The sequence below is a fragment of the Zalophus californianus genome, chromosome 4 (genome assembly GCF_009762305.2).
Source record: "Zalophus californianus isolate mZalCal1 chromosome 4, mZalCal1.pri.v2, whole genome shotgun sequence".
In the NCBI taxonomy this organism is placed as follows: domain Eukaryota; kingdom Metazoa; phylum Chordata; class Mammalia; order Carnivora; family Otariidae; genus Zalophus; species Zalophus californianus.
The window spans coordinates 64,973,629-64,998,088 of record NC_045598.1 but is presented as its reverse complement, the minus strand read 5'-3'; the positions used below and the strand labels follow the sequence as shown (position 1 = coordinate 64,998,088).

Sequence of the window (24,460 nt, the reverse complement as noted above, 5' to 3'; positions counted from 1 at the left end):
TTTCTATTTTTCTTTTACTTGTTCTTTAATCTTTATCCTATCAAAGCTTCTTGCCTTCTACCCCATTTTGCAATTCTCTGAAAGGAGACTGTCCACATCACGGATAAAGTTTGCTTGTATCATGTGACTTACCTTCTTTAATGATTCTTTTTAATTTTAATAACACTTTATTGTATTTTGTTTACTTTTTAAAGTAAGCTCTATGCCCAACATGGAGCTCGAACTCACAACCCCGAGATGAAGTGTTGCATGCTCTACGAACTGAGCCAGCCAGTCACCTCCTCTTTAATCATTTTTTAACAGTATGTGTCTTTCATAAATTATACACATTACTATATTAATATATCATATACATTATTAAAATACACAAAAAATAAAAATAAGGATAAAATGATGAAACAATCATTTTGTTATTGTTAAGATCTTATTTATCTGAAAGAGAGACAGAGTGCAAGCAGAGGGGCTGAGGTGGAGCTAATGGGACGAGCAGACTCCTCGCTGAGCATGGGGCTCAACGAAGGGCTCGATCTCACAACCCTGAGATCATGACCAGAGCTGAAATCAAGAGTCAGATGCTCAACCGACAGCCATCCAGGTGCCCCAACAACAATTTTTAAGTAATTTTTGTGTATTAATGGTACCAAAATATTTTGTTCTTCCTAAAACTATTAAAGGTTTCAGTGAAAAGCATGAATGGATGCATTTTATTATTCTTTGAAAATCTTGGTTTAATGTTGACAAAGTCTGGTTCTATATTCAGTTTAATACTTGGTTTTAAATAGCTTCCTAGCTGAAAAAGGAATTACCCAAAGATGTGAAATAACTATCAGTGCAAATGTAGAATTCAAGATTAGATTGTAAGAAATTCATAGTACTTTTAATATTGTTATAAATATATGTTGCTTTGTGTTCTCCAAACTTATTAGAAATATGCATTTTATTACAAATGTCAATTTTTATTTCCTTGAGGATATTATTACAACTTTCTCATGTTTTTATTTATATGAACTAAGCCTTAAAAACAATAACGATATACCACTCTTGCCTTCTTTACAGTATATTTTGGATGTGCTGTGTAAAGCAACAGGCTATGCTAAGAAACTTGGATGTCCACCTTTGTATCAACCAGCCATATTATAAGTTTCCATAACAAATATCAGTACTTCCCATATACAATCAGACATCAATATATTACCATTCTACCTAAATAGCTCTTGATCTCATCACCTCTTCTCCACTCACATTCTGATTGCCTGGGCTCAGCTCTCATTTTTTTGGTATTTGCAGAAGTTTTCTAATTTTTCTCCCTGCCTGCAAACTTCACCCCCTCAAATTTACCCTGCTCAACAACCCATCTACTAGAACCAAGGGATTTTCTAAAATGCAAAACTGACCATGTTGCTCTCCTCACAATTTTTTTTTAAAGATTTTATTTATTTATTCATGAGAGACAGAGAGAGAGAGAGAGAGAGAGAAGCAGAGGGAGAAGCAGGCTCCCCGCTGAGCAGGGAGCCCGATGCGGGACTCGATCCCAGAACCCTGGGATCATGACCTGAGCCAAAGGCAGACGCTCAACCATCTGAGCCACCCAGGTGCCCTCTCCTCACAATTCTTAAATATCTCATTTGCAAAATGCTTCTGGCCCTCCCAGGTCTCTTCCTTGCATTTGCCTCCACGTCAATCCTTTCATTCACTACCCAGTACCCAGGTACCCAACTCAGAGTCTTCCTCTGGATTCCCCCCACAGCTGACAATATTCTGGGTGACTCAAACATTCAAAAGCACAACCTTGGCCTCACGGTTCCTTGAGTGTCTGCTCCCCATGACTGACCCTGGAAGTTGTCACCCAACAACTTCTGGGATCCCACTCTGGGAAAATGGCCTCCTCCCTGTTCACCGGTCTCACTCTTCTGCTTTTCAAAAACATGGGGAGGAGGGGAGCTTTTGTTGCTGAACTTTGAGTGCAAATAAGTGCGGCCTGCTGGGAACAGGACTCCTATAATGCCAAATAATGTCTGGAAGGCTGTGGTCCAAGGCCATTTTTGCTGGCTATAAGCAAGGTCTCCGGAACCAGAGGGAGCATACAGCTCTTCTTAAAATCAAAGGTTAGTTTATGATCGAGATGAAACGGAATTCTAGCTAGGCAAGAGATGTGCTTATGTGTACAAAGCAAAGAACAACACAGTGACTCCTGGTGGCAAACCAAACAAAACCAGAGTAATCTGGGGAAAAGTAACTCGTGCTTATGGAAACAGTGGCATGGTTCGTGCCAAATTCCAAAGCAACCTTCCTGCTAAAGCCATTGGCCACAGAATCCGTGTGATGCTGTACCCCTCAAGGGTTTAAATTTAATGAAAAGTAAATAAAGGTGTAGATTTGTTCTATTTAAAAAAAAAAAAAAAATGGGGAATCCTAGGGCAATATGAACACACAGCTAGCCGGGTCTGGCACTTTTACCCTCCGCCTGCAGGAACTCCCCCTAGCCTCAGACGCACGCCTGACCCTGCCCCCACCCCCCATCCCCACCTACGGGACAACTTCATCACCGCTGTCTTCACTGGGTGAGCAGACCACTGCTTGCCTCCTTGAGTCCTTACCCTGCCTCCCTTAACCCCTACTGTTCTCTCCTTCCACCCTTCCTCCCTCCATTTCTCTCTTCCCCTTTTGGTGTTTTTCACTCAAAAACTGAGTCAATCAGCAAAACCCTACCCTTCTCAAGTTTAAATGCATCATTTATTAATTAATTCAGCAAAGATGTGAACTCCTTTGATGTGCCGGGTACTGTTCTAGGTGCTGGGGTGACATGTGAACAAAGGAACTAAACAGATAGACAAGAAACAAAGATACAATATGTTCTGTTGTGCTTAAGGCTTTAAAGAAAATTAAGGGTTGGGTGCCTGGGTGGCTCAGATGGTTAAGCGTCTGCCTTCGGCTCAGGTCATGATCCCAGAGTCCTGGGATCGAGTCCCGCATCGGGCTCCCTGCTCCTTGGGAGCCTGCTTCTCCCTCTGCTTCTCTCTCTCTCTCTCTCCCTCCGTCTCTCATGAATAAATAAAATCTTTAAAAAAATAAAAAAATAAAAAAAATAAAGAAAATTAAGGGCAAGCAAGACTGGGCAGGGGGAGGGGTGGCAGGAATTACTTGTTATGCAAGATACTCAAAGGCCTTTTAGATAAGGTGATATGTGGACAGAAACATGAAGAATCAGTAGAGCCATGCCCCTAAATGGGCAAGGCATTCAGGCAGAGGGAACAGCAGTTCAGAGATCCTGAGTTGTGATGTATCTGGAGTATTTGGGGACAGCAAGGAGGCCCATGTGGCTGAAGCAGCGAGAGCCAGGAGGAGGGTGGTGGGAAATGAGATCAGAGAAGAAATCCAGAGTCAGATCATGTTGGTCACTCTGAGGACTTTAGCTTTTATCCTGAGTGGCATGGGAAACCACTGGAGAGTTTGGAACAGAAAAGCAACCACTCGTGTTTTTAATTCTGGCTGTTGTGCTGAGCACGGTGGGAAAGAGAGAGGGCAAGGGTGAACACAGGAAGACTGAATACAGGTGACTGCAATATTCAGGACAAGATGTAGGTGCCTTGGGCCAGAGTGATGAGGGCAGACGTAGTGAGAAGTTGCTGGATTCTGGTCTATTGTGGAGGTAGACCCACCAGGGTTTGCTGATGGAAGGGACATGGAACTTGAAAGAGAAGAGTCAAAGATGACTACAAAATGTTTTACCTGAGGAGACTGGAGTTCATGAATATAATCTTTCATTATCAAAATCTTAAGTATGCCTGCTACTACAGGTGGTTCTGAGACTTTCTCTTGTCTCTCAGAGAACTTTGGCTAAGTTTTTGAGCCAGTCCAGATGTCTCCAGATTCTAGCAAATGTCTGCAGGTAGCTGAAGATGGCTATAGATCACAATTTCTTCTCTTGTACCTATTTTCTACATTTCCTTCTTATATGCTTTCAATAATTTTCATATTGTTTAAGTAGGCAATGAATTAAAGTCCATGCTTTAATTAGAGTATATGGTATTTTGTTTAACTTTGTGGCTTTATCTTTATTTCCAGCTCTAATAAACATGAACATCCACACATTTCCAAGCAGAATGGGAATTAAATAAACATAACCTACCATGTCTTCCATGGTGGCAGGACCCTTTGATCTCAGGCGAAGTGTCTCTCTTCCAGTACTAATTTTTTCTGATGACTTTCCAGCTTTTGACCTTGGCTCTACTTCTATAAACATACAATGGAGGGAGAAAGGTGTGTATACTCAGAATTTCAACAGACTGCTATAAAAGCAAATGTAATTTCTATCATAAAACTATATACACAATTAGAGATCTGATAGAAGATATCTTCTTATAGAATCTCCTAAACAAAATAAATTCACCTGCCATCATTATTCTTATATTCTACATACAGTCTGGCTACAAAAAAGAAAAGGGAACTATATGAAGTGTACAGTTGGGAAAGACTTTAAGTTATAAGGAATAAAAACTAAAAATTAGCCTTATTATAAGATTAAAGGGGTATAAGCAACAGGAGAGCAGGGGCAGAAGTTCAGCTGGACTTCATTAAGGTCATGGAGAAGGAAAAGTCATGTCTTGAAGATAGGAATGGAGGTGCTACTGTTTGAGCACCTACCTTCGGCATGATGCTCTATACACAAAATCCCATTTAATACTCGTATCAACCCATGAGGTAAGTTATAGCCCTCCTTTTACAGAAAAGGAAATTGAACTCAGTAAGGAGCAGAGCTGGGATTCGAATCCAGGTCTTGTGACCCCAAAGTCTGTATGCTTTCCCCAATGACACTCCAACACCGCCCCTCTTGCAACCACAGGGGATATATTGAGAGGTGTCATACTGAGAGAAGCAGGATTCTATAGAGGCTAGGAACAAGTTAGGAAGGAATTCCCCTCAGAAGGCAGGCAAAAGAACAAGCAAAAAATGCATGGAAAACTACTGCTTTCCTTAGGCCTGTGGTGCTTTTTGTTTTTCCTATGCACCAAGAGTCACCCCCTTCCCCAAGACCAAGTAGTAACATAAATGAGTGAAAGGGTAGGGTGGGGCCTGAGGGTAACTCCAAGGTTCATGCCCTCTCCAGGCCACTCCAATAACTTACTGCCCTGTGGAAATATAGGCCCCGCGTAACTGGAGCGACTTGTACACAAAGAAACTGGATACTCAGAACTCTCTGTGAATCTTTTCCTTTTGAAGTTTTGTCAAGTAAGTCAAACTTTTAAAAACAACATATTCGCAAAAGTAAAAGATCTGTGGATCCGATTCTAGTCACAGGCTACCAATTTATAACTTTGCAAATATCCCCCAAGTACTCCCGCCTGAGGACTCTATGTGGCAGCAGTTTGGGACAAGGGACAGAAATGGGGGCAGGGAGAGGCCATACCAAGAACTGGAGATAACGGCGCTCCAATGAGGAACCACGGGACAGGCTGGTAATATGCAAGTAGGTAGTGAGGTCTGTACAAAGCTCTCAAGACAGACATCAAGTGGATGGCAGAAATGCATTCCAACTGACTTAGAACCTAGAATAATTCCTGCCTTCAGCAAGTACTGTTTTGCTATTGGGAATCTACTCCAAAGTGATGAAGGATTTTACATATTAACTTTAACCTGCACTTGGGGACACAATCACCAAAACAAAAAACAAGTCATCTTCTGAGAATGAAATTATTAAAAATTATCATGCAATAAAGAGACCAGTTCTCCCAAGCAAAAACCTATAAATGGTGGCTGATTATGCTAATGCTAATCATGGTGACCAGATTCTCCAGAGACCAGAGTGTTATTGGCAAGTCTACAGCATTTGCCCTGCCAGTCATACTATGCCCTGAGGGAAGAATGAGTTAATGGAAGCAAGATGTTCAGCATAGAGTTTCCAAAAGAATGCCCAAAGATGAGGCCAGTCTGTCATCAGCACCGCCCAGCAACATATTGCCAGCTCTGAGTCACACATAGACCTAAAGTGCTCAGGACAGTCTCAGCTTGGGGCGCCTGGGTGGCTCAGTCGGTTAAGTGTCTGCCTTTGGCTCAGGTCAATATCCCAGGGTCCTGGGATCGAGTCCTGCATCGGGCTCCCTGCTCAGCGGGGAGCCTGCTTCTTCCTCCTGCTCTTGCACGTGCGTACATGCACATTTTCTCTCAAATAAAATCTTAAAAAAAAGGCAGTCTCAGCTTGATACTAACCTTCAAGAAAAACCACCTTACACCCCCCACCACTCCCTATACCACACACATCCCACCACTGTGACTTCACCAAGCAACCTATTCAGTATAATCTGTCTTCCCATATAAATTTCCTACATGGCAGAAAATGAACTGCTCAGCTAACACCTGTGTTTTGGTCTCCCACTACATATACATTTCTAATTGTAAAGTACTACACTAGCATTCTGACTTAACAAGTCTCTTGGAAGTTTAGTGAGCATGATATAACCCTGGAAATTTGAACAACTCTGGGAATAGTGAAAAAATAAAAGTTTCTGAGATTTACAAAGCTAAGAACCCAGCCTCTGGAATGTGGGAACTTTATCAGGGGACTGTCATCAATGCTGGAGAAGTCAGCCAACCTCCCTAGATGATGTTCTATCTTACCTTGCTCTTACTTGAAACACCAGTAGCTAGAAGGGAAATGTAGAATGGAAGATTTTAATACGCTTTTTTTAAAAACAATTGTAGGTTCACAGCAAAACTGAAAGACAGATTTCCCATATACCTTCTGCCCCCACATATGTACAGCCTCCCCCATTCTCACCATTCGCCACCACAGTGGTATGTTTGTTACAATCAAGAGACCTACGCTGACACATCATTACCTAAAGTCCACCGTTTACATTAGGTTTCACTCTTGGTGTTGTACATTCTATGGGTTTGGAAAATTTCATGACATAGATCCACCATGACAGTAGCATTCAGAGTAGTTTCATTGTCTTAAAAATCCTATGTGCTCTGCCTATTCACCCCAGATATTTTTTTCAGTCATTATTTGTCAAACCGTCCTTCTGCATGAGTGGTTATCTCAAAACCAACCACTCGGTGGCACCAAATGTTAAAATTTAAGTCCTGGCTTGGCCCAGTCTCCAGAAAGGCCAACTTAACAGCAGAGGAAACAGAAGCCATGTTTCTCTATGATCCTATGATTCGGGGACATAAATCAACCAGTTTATACATGAAAACAGGCAGGATGGTTCACCCAGAGCCGGGGGGTGGGGGGGTGGAACACAAGTTCTGTACTTCCGTACTGAATGTTTTAAAGGTTGTGAATGTTTCTTGTCTGGCCTAGCCTACTTTTGGGGTGCTGGCCTCAGCATGTCTAAGCAAACAGGCCAAGTCCCTTCACTTTCCATGAACAAGTTTACCTGAGGCTGCTCTTGTGGCTGAGTGAGGAGAGGGATGCAGTTCATACGGTAGACACACTAGTAACCAGCCTGCCGCTAGCTGGATTCACTAGATTCAGGGCTCCTCACTCGGGTGAAGCATACGGACTACCCGACAGCTGGTCACGTAGGGCACACAACACTCACGGCTTGTGGGCACATGGCTGCTCCCACAGTTGAGGTGGATGGCACCAAGAAGCAGTCACATTTGTTCCCAAGTCCCTTTTGTGGCGATTGTATCTGTTATTCTAATTATGTAATTTAATTTAAAAGTACATGCCCTGATGAAATAAGTGTGAACCAAGGAGTTATTATTGCTAGGAAAAGTAGGTTAACTGCCTTGGAAAGAGTCCATGAGGCCAAGATAAAAAAAAAAAAAAAAATTAGGTGTGGGCAAGACAACACTAGATTAGGAAAAATATCTTTAAACGTTCAGCATTTCACATATCTAGTTTTTATTTAAAAATGAAACAGAACCCGTAGGCATGCATTAAGGTTATAATTATATAAGACTTCACAGAACTCCAATTTGTGTCCTCCATGCAAAGAATGGGGTTTTTACATAAAAAAAAACTAGAATATATAGTTTTTTGGGGTTTTTTAAGATTTTACTTATTTATCCGACAGAGAGAGAGAGAGACACAGCAAGAAAGGGAACACAAGCAGGGGGAGTGGGAGAGGGAGAAGCAGGCTCCCCACAGAGCAGGGAGCCCGACATGGGACTTGATCCCAAGACCCTGGGATCATGATGTGAGCCAAAGGCAGACACTTAACGACTGAGCCACCCAGGCGCCCCAAGAATATATAGGTTTTAAAATAAGATGTTTATACACACTTGTATCATTCTTTATGATACTCCATTTTAACTGGCATTTTCAAGGTCAAGTGGAGAAAATGAGAAGCAGAGAAAAGGTCTGTCGCCAGTCCCACCCTAACCTCTAGAGAAATAAGAGGGGCTGACAAACTAAAGTCCCATTTTCAGAAGGCACACATACAACATGGTGTAGATCCCCCAACTGACACAGGGTGACACGGTGGGGAAAACTTCTGCCCAGAACGACGTCTGTTCTGGTCCCATGAGGGCCCTAGTTGGGTATGGGTAGAGTATGGATCATCACTTCCATAAGCAGGGACAGAGCCAGGATTTTAACGGGAGGTGAGTACAGATGGACACAGCTACATCCAACACTTGCTCAGGGAACAAGATGGACTTCAGAATAAGAAAACCTGAGTTTAAAACCCAGCTCTTCTGTTTACAAACTGTGAGAACGTGAATAAGCCCTTATCCGGAAAATGAGATAAACACCTAAATATGGTGTTGTTTTAAACATTCGCATGGCTAGGGCGCCTGGGCGGCTCAGTTGGTTAAGCGACTGCCTTCGGCTCAGGTCATGATCCCGGAGTCCCGGGATCGAGTCCCACATCGGGCTCCCCGCTCAGCGGGGAGTCTGCTTCTCCCTCTGACCCTCTCCCCTCTTGTGCTCTCATTCTCTCTCAAATAAATAAAATCTTTTAAAAAAATAAATAAAATAAACATTCGCATGGCTAATGTATAAAATGTGCTCAGTCCGGTGGCCTGGCTCGTATTATAGAATGCTTCTTCTGGTACATTTCAACCTAGAGAGGGCAATCTGCTCTTCCCGAACTCCCTCACCATCAGAAATATTTGCACTGGTTTTCTAAGAGGGTTCAGAAAATTGTCACTTCAAATACAGAGGTCTCTTTTTTATTCTATTTAATCTTTTCCATAAAAACTACAATTTCCCACACACACACAATTTACAGGCGGGTGGATACTAGTTCCATAAAACTATGATATCCCCCCCTCTTCAATTTACAGGAGGGTGGAAACAACACATGAGCCTCCCATTCTCCAAAGTGGCTGAGTTTAAACTCATTTAAATTCATTCTCCAAAGTGGCTGAGTTTAAACCCAACCCCTCACAGGGGCACTCAGTAATGGAGGTCCTCCAGCGTCCATACCATTGGTTGTCTTCTCAGTATCCATCAGTTACCTGAGGATCACTGTGGTTCAGGGGAAGCTGACTGCTCCCAGCTTCAGGGATGGAAAACCTAATGGATTCCCTTCATCACAAGTGACTACTTCAGAGGTGGGCATGTGACCAAAGTCAGTTAAGTCAGAATGAACCTGAGAATTTTTGCTAGAAATTCTGAGACAAGGACACTCTCCTTTTCTGTTCTACATGAATAAGGAAGCACAGAGTCCCAAGAGTTGCTGACCACCATCTTGGGACATAGTGTCGAGCTAACTTTAAGATCATATAGGAATAATGACACTGATACCTCAGGCAGGAGCACAGAAAGAAAGAGCAAGAAACTGGGTCCTGATCACATTATCCAGGCCCTACACAGAGTTTGGCTAATGCCAGCATCACTCATGGAGTTGATTTATAAGATTCTCTTTTTTGCCGCAAGCCAGTCTGGTAAGGTTTTCCACTGTCTCCAACTAAAAGACATGTCACAATACAGAATTCTATCTAAGCAGTGAGGCAATTTCTAAACAGGCCTTCCAATGCTTAGACATACACAAATGGAACTGTCTAGAAACAGCTCAAGTGCTCCCTACCCTACTTCCAAACCCCAACACGCACATGCACAAACACACACTTCTCAGCACAGCTGACCTAAAATCTAGCTTGTGTCCCAGAATCTAAAACTTTAACTGTACATTCCTCTTTTCCATGTGTCCTTCCTCTCATCAACATTTCTCAGACTCCTTTAGAATAGCTTATGAGGTTTTGTTTTGTTTCTTAATTCGGCTGGTAGGATGCTGGGGCAGATAAAAAGAACGAAATGGATGCTACATGCACAAGGCATCAGTTGTCCACTGGATGAAAAGGGCTGACAACACGTAAACCAACCCCATAAAACACACACACACACACACACACACACACACACACACACACACACACACTTGCTAACTGTTCCTCTGATGAAACTAAACAGTGCATGACATTTATGGGAAATGGAATAACTGTGACCCAAATCTTGTTCTTTAGTTAGGAGGTCATTTAAGAAAAACTCAGCCCTGTTTTTAACACTCCTTGAAATTACAGGCAAAAGTCAATGTGTACCTCTGGGAAGAGGTTTTTAGCTTTAATCCAGAGGGGACTGTATTACAAAAAAGATTACAAACCTCTGGACTCCAATATGATGGCAAAAAACTTAAGGGCTGGCTAAAACGCATTTATCCTTTTAAACTTATTCTATCCCACAGTATGATTTTATCATAAGAATTCAAAAAAATCAGGAGTTATTTTTCACTTGTATTATTGGTTTACTACATATTTTTCTACCAGCCTTCAATAAAAAGTATGAAAAGTAGTTACCAAAACAATCTTAACAATTTAAAGAATTGATACAATGGAATATTCTACCACATTTCTAACACAGAACCATTTATAATATTAAAGAAAAGTGTTTAAATTGAGAATAATCAGGGGCGCCTGGGTGGCTCAGCTGGTTAAGCACCTGCCTTCAGTTCAGGTTATGATCCCAGGGCCCTGGGACTGAGCCCCGCATCCGGCTCTCTGCTCAGAGGGGATTCTGCTTCTCCCTCTCCCCCTGCCCCTGCTCTCTCTCTCTCTCTTTCTCTCTCAAAATCCTTTAAAAAAATGAGAATCAGGGGCACCTGGGTGGCTCAGTCGTTAAGCGTCTGCCTTCGGCTCAGGTCATGATCCCAGGGTCCTGGGATCAAGCCCCATGTTGGACTCCCTGCTTGGCAGGAAGCCTGCTTCTCCCTCTCCCACTCCCCCTGCTTGTGTTCCCTCTCTCACTGTGTCTCTCTGTCAAATAAATAAAATCTTTAAAAAAAAAATAAAAATAATAAAAAATAAAAAAATGAGAATCATATAGTTAAAAATTATAAAGCCACTAAAAATAGAATGATTCAGTCTCCCTACTTCCTAGGCTAGAAATGCTAGCCTCTTTTTCTAAATTATTATTTTCTGGTTATGAAAGTTAGTATGTTTGTTTTAGATTTTAAAATGAAAAAAATACAAGAATCCTAAAGAAAGAAGTCATACTCACCACCTAAACAACCATTAAATTTCAATATACATACACTGTAAGTCATTTTTCTTCTACATTTAAAGATCGTTTTTACAGAAATGGGATATTACCACCCATTATTTTATAATCTGCCTTTTCATTTATCATTTTCCATACACAAAAGGGATAATCTCCTAACTTCTGAAAACATACTCTTACAATTTTGAGCACAATTTTTTAGATCCGTTTTCCTGTAATTTATGACAACTCCCATTGTACAAATACTCTGGCAGAATACGTATTATTGACATAATTGCTGTTTTTCTAATAAGTTACATTATATTCACACTATTCAGCCCTATTAAGGAAGCCACTTATATTTTAGCATCATTTTTGCCCCCTTCCTCCTACACTGCTATTACTAAGCTTAAGAACAGTTGAAAATGGTCATCTGTCTTCTATTCACAGTTGTTAACTCCAAATGCTCCTGAAACATTATAGTTCTAAGCCAATCACTGTTTAAGGTAAGTGTCTTGGGAAACCTCGATTACAAAGTTCTTAATATTATGGATTATAATTTCACTTTTCTGTTAATTAAAAATGTCATTTAATGAATTTTCTTTTAATGACAGTTTACAATTAGAATAGGAAGAGTGCATATTTAGCCTGAGTCCTTATTCAGCTGGCTCTTTACACTGAAAACACATTTATCAGTTACACTCAGTATTCATCTAACCCATCGGCCACACCCCCACAAAAGAAACTGTAACTCTTCATTTATCTTCTCCCATAGTAACTTTGTGGTAAATGCAAAATCAACATCTAGCTGGATAGAAGGGCAGAACAAACTACGACATAAGAAGATGATTAAGTGGCATGTTCTAGCCCCAAAATTTATCATTGTAAAGACTTTAAACCTTTGCCAAAAAATACGAGAGTTGCATGCACTGTCAGATAAAATGCAAACTATCTAAAATTGAACATCTCTCCCTGACTTTCCCCCAATTTCCACATCCAAATTGCCTCATTTCTAATCACTCTCATTACACAGGCTCCAAGGATAGACATCTTGGGAGTGACATTTGCTTCTGAACTTCCTCTTCTCTTCTCTCTATTCCTTTAAGCAGCATCGGTCCAGCCCCTAACTGCCATTCTGCCTTGGCAGTATTACTCGGGCTTTTTTCTCTCCTTCAAATGCCTGCTGCTGCCCCTAATCCCAGCCCTTATCCCTCACTCAGGCACTGCTACACAGTTTCTCCTCTATAAAATATGGCCACGTTGTTTATCCAGGCTTAATTCCCCAAAATCTATTTCATCATGTCATTCTTCAGTTCTAATACCTAAATGACTCCCTATTATCCTCAAAAACAAGCTCAGATTCCCCACCTAGTTTTTGAAGCTCTTCTTAGAAGAGCCCATCTACCCCAACCCCTCACCCACCTCCCCTCCAGCAACCCTCAGTCTGTTGCCTGTAGTTAAGAGTCTCCCATGATCTGTCTCCCTGTTTTCGTCAGAAGGGCACTTAAAGTGATGAGCACTGGGTGTTGTATGCAACTGGTGAATCGCTGGATTCTACCTCTGAAACTAGTTAATACAGCATATGTTAATTAAATTGAATTTAAGTTTAAAAATTAAAAAAAGAAAGAACCCAGAAACTGCTTTTGCAACCTGATCTGCTGAAGTTCCTACAAGCCTGGGCTCTTCACTGTCCTCAACACTTCCCACAGAAAACCCTCCTTGTCTATACTTTTCTTTCCATCTGCCAAGGCCAAGTTCAAATGCAATCTTCTCTAGGAATCTTTCTCACGTATTCCAGCCTACTCATATCTTTCCCTTCTCTGAACACCAATTTAAATTTCTGAAATGGATTTAAAATTTTACTCCATAATTCTGGGTATAAGAAATGTCAGATTGAACCAGACTTTGAGCCCCCACTCCAGAGGCTTGGTGAGAAACTCTTAGTTTTATTATGTAAATCTATCTTCCTCTCTGAGGAACAAGAGAGCTAAATGTGCTCAGTCCAACACAAACCCTACCCTGAAACTCCATGTCCAAGTCAGTGGGTCCACTTGCAGCCCAAGCCCAGGACACAGGGTGTCCTTCACCTCAGATTGCAAGGCTGTGCACAGTTTTTTTTAAAGATTTTTTTGTATTTATTTATTTGACATAGAGAGACAGTGAGCATGTACAAGCAGGAAGAGTAGCAGGCAGGGGAGAAGTCCCTGATGCGGGAGTCCATCCCAGGGTCCTGGGATCATGACCCGAGCTGAAGGCAGATGCTTAATTGTCTGAGCCACACAGGCGCCGCATGCACAGTTCTTAAGACTCTAATACTGTATGCAGCTCTATCAGGGGTCCTGTCACCTCTCATGGAGAGTTCCATGGAAATAGGACACTAGTCCCTGATACTGTTGGGACCTACCAAAAACCATGGCTTTCTCTTTGGGGAAGTTCCTTCCCAATCTTATCATTTCTCCCAGGCCCTAGAACTCTAAGCTTTAGAACCCTTACCAGTCATGGAGAAGTCAGCTCTCAGCTGAAGTGCACTTTGTTTAAATCTGTATGACAGCACGTGTCCTATTTCACGTTGTATTCTAAAGAGGCAGTACCATACACAGTTAAGAACACAAGCCTCAGGAGCAAACAGGAATTAAGTACTGTACTTGCACTTCCTGTCCACCACTGGGTGACTTCGGCAAGGTATTTAACTGCCCAAAGTCTCAGTTTACTTATCTGAAAAACCCTCTCAAGAATGGCATGAGGATTAAAACAGGCCATAATAGTAGTCCTATTAGGAATGACTTACATTTATATAGCACTATGTGCCAAGCACTATTTTAAGTGCTTTACATATATTAACTCATTTAATCCTCACAACTCTTTATGGATAAGTAAACAGGAACAAAGGGAGTAACTGTTCCAAAAATCACATAGGTAATAAGCAGCAGGACAGGAATTACACCCAATTTGTCTCAGAGCCTATGTTCTTTATTGCTTCTTATAAGCGTTCAATAAATGGTAGCTATTACTGCTAATAATAGAATTACTTGATTCTTAATGTATCTACCTCCTTACAAATATAAATCGTAAGTTCCTTGAGGACAGCAAACATATGGACTTATCCATAACAGCTGTTAGCAAGCTGGCTCTGAAAGTTCACTGCATGGGTTAGAAGCCTGCCTCCATCACACACTAGCTGGCTCTAAAACTTTGAACAAATGGCTTAATATTTTAGCATGGTTGAAAGGATTAAGTGATTTCCTACTTAGAAAGTACTTAGAAAACTGAATGGCATGTAGCTACTATAAAGACATATGGATATATCTCATTATTTGATATGAGATATGATGTCATCATCTGTCTTTCCATGATCTGCAACTGTGACAGAGTTCCCAACAAATACCTGCTATAACCAACTCACCTGCATTGCTGTTCATGAATTTATAGAAAGGCTACACCTGGAGTGCCTGGGTGGCTCAGTCGATTAAGCATCTGCTTTGGCTCAGGTCATGATCCCAGGGTCCTGGGTTCGAGCCCCGCATTGAGCTCCCTGCTGAGCAGGGAGCCTGCTTCTCCCTCTCCTTCTGCCTGCCGCTCCCCCTGCTTGTGTTCTCTGTGTCAAATAAATAAAAATCTTAAAAAAAAAAAAAAAGAAAAGAAAGGCTACACCTTCATAATAATAATACTTTTATTGAACACGTACTATGTGTCAGGGACTAGTCTATGATTTTTTTCATGTGTTTAATCATTTAATCCTCAATGTGATAAATACTATTACCATCTTCACTTTTTATATGAAGAAACCAAGCCACAGAAAGTTTAATTCATCTAATGCCACATTATCACACAGCCCATATATGACAGTCTACATACTTAACTACTTATGCTTTCTTCCTCTTTAGTAACTTTTATCATATTCCCCAGTATATTTTGTAGAATTCAGTAAACATGAAAAGGCACCAAGAGCATTTATTAGTTGAAACTTTTTCACTAGAAATAGCATGAAAAATATTTTCAAATACTTAAAAAATACTATCAAAAAAGTCATCTAAAACTTAAAAGCCAAAGTTTCTCTCTTAATATCAAATAGACTTCGTCTTTGAAAATGAGTACATCAGTGAAGCTGAATCACAAAGATGAGGTCCGAGTTTTCCAGCTGTGAATGACTCAAAGGACTCAGACGTACTTCACATACTGAACATCCTATTCTGATAGACACATAGCACAGAAATGAACTCTCTAAAAGAAGACATAGCCCAGAGATCTATTACAAAACCCAACCTCAAAATAAAGACTATCACTGCTTTAGGAGATAAACTTTTTCTTTCAACTCCCTTTGATTTTGGAAACAATTTACAAAAACATTTCAGGCCTCCTACAAACATCTTTCCATAAAGGGCAACAATTACAAACTAAAGAACTTCTCCAGGATAAATACAGACTCATCCAAGTAAAACAATCTAAGTTTCATAGATTTAACAGTTATTTTTCTGCAATTACAAGACCTCATAGGAAGCAAACCAGTTGAACTATTCTGGTCTTAGAGCCAGTTAAGAGTGGGTTTTCATAGCCTTGGGAAAGTCTAGGTTTACAGGGCAAACCCTGCAATGTTGAGCTCACTGTGGAGACATGTTCCTTTTCATTGGCAAAAAGGGAAAGGAAGTGAGCCATGCCCTAAAAAAAAATACCACCAGAGACATTCCACCCGATACTTGATAAGAACTGGGAAGGCTGCCATCAACTCATGGCTAGAAGGCGGAGAATTTGGATTAGAAAGCAGCTGACCAGGAGAAACCATGTTAGGTATGGGAAAGACTCCTCAAACTACAAATTTTTAACAAGGGAATCACTTAAACCAGTTGCTTCCAAATTTTATTTTTTGCTATGACCCACAGTGAGAAATAAACACATTATATCATAACATAATTATACAGATGCACACACACCTATATCTGAAACACAAATATACAAAAAAACATTAACTGACATGTATAATGTTACCTACCCTTACTAGGCACAAAGAACTATGAAGTTTTCAATTCTATTCTACTCCCTATTCTAAACACAGTGGTTGAAATCCACTAGATGAAAAACAGTGATTTAAACTCTGATCAACACAGGAGAATCTGAGGGTGTGTTTTAAAGTAGCCTTTATTTCTCCCTCAGAGCCCGACCACCAACTTAGAAAAGCTGAGTGGAGCACCTGCTCTTGGGTCAAGTAATGGATTCTTGAGTGTTTGGGAAAAGGCCATCCAGAGCCTGTCTCTTCCATGTCTGGCCATTCCTCACTGTGCTGGCTCCTCCTCTTTCTACTCCCTAAATGTTGGCCTTCCGCCACAGCTCCAGGTTTGGTCTTTTTCTTACTACCTTGAGCGATCAGATTCCACACTTCAAATTACTCATAAATCCCATTCCCTAGGCTCCAGTTCTCAACACTTGTCTACCTCTTACACATTTCCAACTAAATTCTCCCACAGGTTTCAAACTCATCGAGCCTAAAATAATATTGTAAGTACAGTCTCTCTTCTCTAAGTCCTCACCCAAATCTATTTCTCTTCTAGTTTTCCTCATCTTAAAAAAAAGCACTCCATTCCACCCCTTACCCAAGCCACAAATCTGTGGGTTATCATTTGCAATCTCTTTTCTTTTACCTCTACATTCAATGAGTTTCCAACTCTACCTTCTTAATATTCAGTGGTATGCAGCTAAGTGTTTAACCATCAGCTCTCCAGGCTTAAAAAAAAAAAAAAAAAAAGCCCAAACTTGCAGTACTTTCTGAGTCTGTGATGTAAATACCCCACACCATAGCCAGTTTCAAGCCACCAATGTGAGGTCACTGAACATGGAGTTTGGAAGAGATGTGCACAAATGGCTCCAGCACACCAGTCTATTCCTCAGAACTATTTCTCACCTCCATACCTACTGCTACTGCCTTCATTCAGATTTCTTCTCTCTCCTCAACCTACACAATAGAATCTTCATGGATTTCCGTGGCCACACGAGCTTATAAACCACCCCCACCCATTTGACACAGTCTCCAAAATATCTCTCTAAAAGCCAAGTCTCATCACCTGCTTAAAACCCTTCATTGCCCACTCTTTTATCTTCACATATAAGGCTCTTGATTTGGTTTCTACAGACCCTTGAGCTTCAACTCTTGCCACACAACCACCTAGAACCTCTATTCCAATCATACAGACATACATGATATTCCCAAACATAGGATACTGCTGTATACCTCTACACCTTTGCTTATTCTATTCCTACTCCCTGGGACAACCTTCCCTAATTTGTTCACTGAGCACACCTCTTAAGATTCAGCTCAAATCTTTTCTCCAGGAAGCTTTTCCTCAACTCCTTAGGTAGACTTGATGTCGCCCACTTTTATGCCTCTAGTGCATGTTAGCACTGCTAACTTTCTTTATTGAATTTCTTTTCATGTTCATTTCCTCCCACTAGATAGGAGCTTCTTGAAGGCAAGAACTAGATCTTATTCATGTGATATACCAAGCAAGTAGTATGGTGATGGAATACGGTGGATGCTCAAGGAACTATTATTATGCCAGCCACTAACACTCTAATACCAGCATATACTAACTGCTCAAATATCTATTCAATGAAAACATCAGTATGTTCCTGCCATCTACCTAAGGCCAAAGGACAGCTAAGATACTCCACCTATACCTTCTAGATTATTAGGGAGCTCATATTGCCACAGTCAAAGAATTTGCACTGTTAATTTTCCTTTAAGCCTACTGGCCTCTGTGTTAGTTTCCTAAGGCTGCCACAAAAGACCACCTGGCTTAAACAGAAGAAATCTATTTCCTCTGTTCCCGAGAAGCTGGATATCAAGTCATCCCCAGGGTTGCTTTCTTTCTAAGACCTCTCTTCTTGGTTTGTACAGGTCTTCATGGTCACATGGCATTCTCCTGCTATGTGTATGTGTGTCCAAATTTTCTCCTCTTCGACCAGTCACATTGGATCAGGGCCCACCCTAATGATCTCATTTTAACTTAACTGCCTCCTTAAAGACCTTATCTCCAAACACAGTCACATTCTGAGGTGGTGGTGATTAGGGCTTCAACACAAGAATTTTAGGGGGGCACAATTCAATCAGTAACAGCCTTTTGCTAAACTGTGAGCTCTTCAAAATGCAGGAGCTATGGCTTCGTCTTTCTTAGTATCCACTGTGCCTAATGGAGTACCTGGAACACAGAAAATTCTTAATAAATTATTTGTGGGAGACATAAATGAAGGACCTTCCCAGAAGTATAGTCCAAATCTGGATTACTGCCCTTTCCAAATCCGGTGGCCAGCACCAAGAAGAATGTGGCTTTTAACTCTCTCCCTTAAAGAAAGCTTGATGCAGCCTGGCTGGTTCAGTCAGTAGAACATGTGACTCTTGATCTCAGAGTTGTAAGTTCAAGTCCCACGTTGGGTGTAGAGATTACTTAAAATAAAATCCTAAAAAGCTCAATGCCATCACGATCTCTAGAGAGTCCATTGCCAAACTGCCATTTACATAGCACCCAACACCAAACAGGAAAAAAAAAAAAAAAAATCCGTAAGACCAGACACCCAAAGCCAACTGACAATACCCTGCCTCCCTCCAGACCCATTCTAATATACCCAGACTGACCATATCATGCATGGGTAGAGTCAGATTCAAAGTCAAGAGAAAACCAACACACTCCACTAAACAAGGTATAAAAGCTTAGGAGAAATGGCAAAATGGACATCTGCTACTTTTTTCCTACCCAAAAGGAAATTTCTCCCTCACTGTTCTGCATGATTTTGGTGAGCCTATTAACCATGCCTGCCTCCCCACTACCAAGATGGGACATGACCTAATCAGTTTCCCCTGCTCTCCCAGGAATTTGAACCCTGAGTGAAGTAACACGAAGATAGGAAATAACTGGAGGGAATTAATCAGACCAGGGCCATGAAAGGTGCCTGGTTCATACATTCCCGAAATGGCCTTCGCTCCTGACCTTCCCAAGGCATGACTGACAGTCTTTGTTTCTGAGACCTACTTGTTAAGTTTACCAAAAAAATGCCTTTTCATTAAACTAGAAAGTATTTATTCTATAGCTCTCAAAAAGAATCTTGGCATATATAATGGCCCCTGGAAATGGGATGTGACTGGTGGTGGACCTAAAAATGAAAATAGGAGCAGACTGTAAAGATTCCCCTATCCAGAGTTGTGTTCATCATCCTTGTTCTACCACTGCAAAGCAACCAAGTACACTCCTTTGTGCATTTTAGGACACAGTCCACGTGACTCCCCAGGCTAAATCTTTAGGGAAGTTGGTAAGGAAATGTCAAAATACTAGAGTGTATGGCTATTTCAAAAGCTTTTGGTAAAAATCCTAGAAATGACTTCACTTCAGCCTAGGTGGCCTAGCTGATCGCAGAGACCAGAACATTCTGCCTCACCTACGTTGGCCCTTTTCTCCTGTAGGAATCCAACACAACAGAGTCAGATAATCATGAAGGACTAGGAATTTGAATCAATTCATCAATGATAATGCTAGAAGACACAGGAAGGAAGGAAGCAGAAAAAAATTAGAACCAAGAGAACTGGGAGAAGTTAGATTCCTCAAGTACCTCCTAATGGATACTCCCCTTCCAAGAAAAGCACCAAGCACTGGGACGAAGTCAAAGGATGAGAAACAAACTAGCATTGCCTTTATCTCAAGGCAAAAAGCAGCAAAATTGAGGGCTGAATTATGGGCAGAGCAGGAAAGCCTACTTCTAAGAGAGAAATCCCCAAGCTGTGGCCCAAAGTCAAGTACCAACCTGGAGTGGAAATGCATATAGTCCGGCAGATTTAAGTTGGGCTGTGTTAAGCTGTCATAGGAACTTTGGAAGATAAAAACCTATCACTGCTCCAAAATCAATTTCCACATATCCTAACCCACAACACCACCAGAATTTGGGATGCTAAAACAATACACCCCCACTAGGAAAATCCTACCCACTGTCCTTCTCAAATGTGTACATGAAATTCCTATGAGGCAACAGAGAGCAGGTTTAATAGTAGCCAGGGGAGTGATGGACACTGGGGAGGGTATGTGCCATGGTGAGTGCTGTGAATTGTGTAAGACTGATGAATCACAGACCTGTACCCCTGAAATAAATAATACATTATGTTAATAAAAAAAATTAAAATTAAAAAAATTAAAATTAAAAAAAAAATAGTAGCCAGGCACATAAGGCAGTGCAGCACGGCAACCATCTACACGTGTGTCTCGGGCACTGAAGGAGAAAACCTAATCATGGAGCAACAATAGCTAAATACAATGATCTCTGTAATATCCAAAACTAATACCAACCTAGCATCCAAGTTAAAGTGTATCAGTAACTTTCTATAAAGATACAGGGACCACAAGATTTAGATGCAGACAATAGGTAAAAATAGAAAAAGATTAACTTTGAAAAATAAACTACACGGTAGAAGTAAAGGTGAAAAAAATTTATACTCCTTGAGTTGTACCAAGAGAATGACTGATTTACAAAGAGTCTAAATCAAGTAAGAATATCTCAAACTGTTTACATCCTAGTGGTTTATATGTTATAATACCCAAGGCGTTGGTCAGCAAACAAAGCCACTTCAAAACGAGCGCTAGATAGAAACCTGAGTGCTGCCCACCTTCTGTGACAAGCAAGCTCAGAAGCTGGGTTGTACTCCATGCAGAATCACAGTATGTACAGTATTGTTTCCTAGAATGAATGATCCCTCCAGGAGCAGCACTGGCATAAGGCATTCTTCCTCACCCCTCCCCCTGCCACCCAGTGTTTTCTTTTGGGTTTTTTTAATTTTTTTTTTTTTTAAGATTTTATTTATTTGACAGAGACAGCGAGAGAGGGAACACAAGCAGGGGGAGTAGGAGAGGGAGAAGCAGGCTTCCTGCTGAGCAGGGAACCCAAGGTGGGGCTTGAATCCAATACCCTGGGATCATGACCTGAGCCAAAGGCAGATGCTTACTGAGCCACCCAGGCACCCCGGGATTTTTTATTTTAATTCCAGTATAGTCAACATACAGTGTTATATTAGCTTCAGGTGTGCAATATAGTGATTCAACAATTTTATACATCGATCAGTTGCAAGGCATTCTTTTCTTAAACCTTCTATGGAACTCTTTCTCCCCCAAGTCATATAATTACTGTATTTCTATTAAATGGCACAGAATCACTTGGAAGTAGAGAAGAATTTCCATTTCCATATGGCTAGTATCTGTCGCTTACTTGCTAAGGGAGGGAAAATGTAATTACCAAGATCTATTGCATTCTCCCATCATTTTTAATAATTGCCCTGAGAAAACACCCATTAAAGACAAACTGTAAGGACCCTGAAAAAACACCCATTAAAGACAAACTATAGGGGCGCCTGGGTGGCTCAGTTGGTTAAGCGACTGCCTTCAGCTCAGGTCATGATCCTAGAGTCCCAGGATCAAGTCCCACATCGGGCTTCCTGCTCAGCAGGGAGTCTGCTTCTCCCTCTCACCCTCTTCCCTCTCGTGCTATCTCTCATTCTCTCTCTCTCAAATAAATAAATAAAATCTTTAAAAAAAAAAAAAAAGACAAACTATAAGGATTATTTATGTACTGTGAGCAAAAGAACGAACATAATTTGGGTGGGGTCATGGATGAGTAAGGGCAGTCTAGAATGATTCTGCTGAAGATATTTCAACACTGATGAACATTAGGCGGTCATTTGGCTTATTAAAATAGTGCTGGGTAGAGAGAAGCTGGCACATTCTCCTGTAGAGGAGATGGCTCTGGTTTGAACAGTTGGGACACAGCTGCCATGGCTAAAACCAAGCAAGTACAGATGTCACACCAAAGTGGAAGTAATTTCATACCATACCATGCTGCCAAATTCAAAATGCCAATGGAGGAAAAGTATTGAAGGAAGTCTTTAAAATAGACTAGATAACTATTTTAAATACCAATTCTGTGTGTAACTGAAGTTTTTGCTGTTGAGGTCCATGAACAACAGTTATTATGGCTTAGAGAGCTCAATCAAGAATTTTATTGCTGAGCAAGATAAATGTAATACAATGTGCTCTCCTTGGAGTTTGGAACAGCCACAAAGTCACTGGACATTAGGCTTTGTAACTCCAAAGGTCTTTCAGAAATTGTCCTTTTTTAACAACTTTTTTCTCCTCGAATAATTGTTTTCCCTTGTCAGTGCTGTCATTCTCTATAGTCTTAATGGATATATTGTATCACATGACATCACAGCTCAGTACGCTTGTCTTAAAAAGACAAGCCAGGGAAGGGAACACTTCATACACATACACACCCACACCCAACTTACCAAATGCCTTCTTAGGTTCTATTAACTTCAAGGTAAAGGATTCATCTTTTTTTAATTCCCTTAATTTTTTTGCAACATCATAGTGACGCCACCCAACGATATTTTCTCCATTTACAGATTCAATATGATCCCCCACACAGACTGTTTTAACAGAGTCAATTAGGCTACCATCTTTAATTCTCTGAAAGAAAGAAAATTAAGGATAACACATAATACAAAATGGAACTGCATAACATTACTTTTCATGCTCCTGAGACATTATATATAATACACTGACATATTAACAACACAACTTAAGGCTCAGTTAAAGATGAAAGACCAAGCAACAAAGGACAACCATCTTACCTCATTTAGAATTATGCTCCATCAGTCATCACACCTTCTCTGAGAAACTTCTGACATCCCCTGGGGTACTCCCCCAAGAATGGTCAGGGTGTCACTCTCATGCTTCTCTAATAGGTTTTGCCACATATTCTGAGCTCTAAGCTGAGCACTTTACATGTGCCATCTCATTTAATTTTAACAACCTTAATGAGAGTCTCACGTCACAGATTAGAAAAATTGAAGCTTGGGAAAATCGTAATTTGCCAGTTCAGCATACTATCGAGCAATTGTTCATTTACTTCTCAATGTCCATTATTGAACCATAATATCCTTGGAGACAGGTGGTGTTATTCGCCATTACGTGCTCTGTGTCTAGCACAAAGTCCCTCCGAAAATGGTTGTTGAATCATTTCAAAATGAAACCCATTACATGAGAATAGAGCTTAAGTTTTTTGTTTTTTTTTTTGTTTTTTTTTTTTTACTGGCTACATTTTTTAAACCTTAGTTACAAATGTAATGATTCAAGAATTAGTACAACCTCAGCTAAGAACATCGATTAACTAATAAGACACAGGTGTGGTTACCATTTAGGCAGCCAGTAGGAGTGATACTATACTGTCATTTTTCACTTACACCTTTTAGGTCAGGAGAACTTAGGACTCGGGAAAACTTCGAATTGGTCTTTCTTAAATCTATTTTACTTCTATACAATAAATCTATAGCTCAGAGTCTCAAAAGGAGACCTAAGACTCCCTAAGACAGTACTAAGATTTTAGAGAAGGATTTTAGGGATCAGAGGCCCAGAAAAAAACTGCACAGATAACAGCCCTGCAAGGTTAATTCTTCCAAAGTAGTGAGGAACAGGGCAAAAGAAAATCCATAGTCAGCCTCAGGAGTCACAAATCCTTCATGGGGGTGGATAGGACAGAAATATTAGAGGCTACTAGATATATAATAAAAGCATGTGGGGGCGCCTGGGTGGCTCAGTCATTAAGCGTCTGCCTTCGGCTCAGGTCATGATCTCAGGGTCCTGGGATCGAGCCCCGCATCGGGCTCCAGCCCCTCATCGGGCTCCCTGCTCTGCGGGAAACCTCCTTTTCCCTCTCCCACTCCCCCGGCTTGTGTTCCTTCTCTCGCTCTGTCAAATAAATAAAATCTTAAAAAAAAAAAAAAAAAAAAAATGTGCATTCCCCACTCTTACCAGGTGGAAGAATAACACCTTCTGAATCAGCAGGGTAACCACTGCGTCTGAGAGTTAAGAGGAAAACTGATCTCATGCACCCCAGCATCTCCATAATATCAACAGAAAAAAGAGAATTGTACAAGACCATTCTGGGAAGGTCGGACTTTTTAAAGTTTTATTAATATATACCAAAACTCACAATAGGTTTTTTTCCCCAATT

The 24,460-nt window shown here is 40.9% G+C and overlaps 1 protein-coding gene and 1 pseudogene across 2 annotated transcripts in view; one reads left to right on the top strand and one right to left on the bottom strand.

Annotated features, from left to right (window-relative positions):
* The window catches only part of GIPC2 (GIPC PDZ domain containing family member 2), a 78,293-nt gene that overhangs the window by 13,482 nt on the left and 40,351 nt on the right, over positions 1-24,460 (bottom strand). For both annotated transcript variants that reach the window (XR_003517031.2, XM_027576762.2), the window contains exons 3-4: positions 22,734-22,914; positions 4,130-4,233 (exon numbers count right to left, since the gene is read on the bottom strand). Coding sequence is in view for 1 of the 2 variants with exons in the window: in XM_027576762.2 (XP_027432563.1) it covers positions 4,130-4,233; positions 22,734-22,914 (285 nt within the window). In the remaining variant the exon portion in view is untranslated. The remainder of the gene's footprint in view (positions 1-4,129; positions 4,234-22,733; positions 22,915-24,460) is intronic.
* LOC113912910 lies at positions 2,012-2,373 on the top strand (annotated as a pseudogene).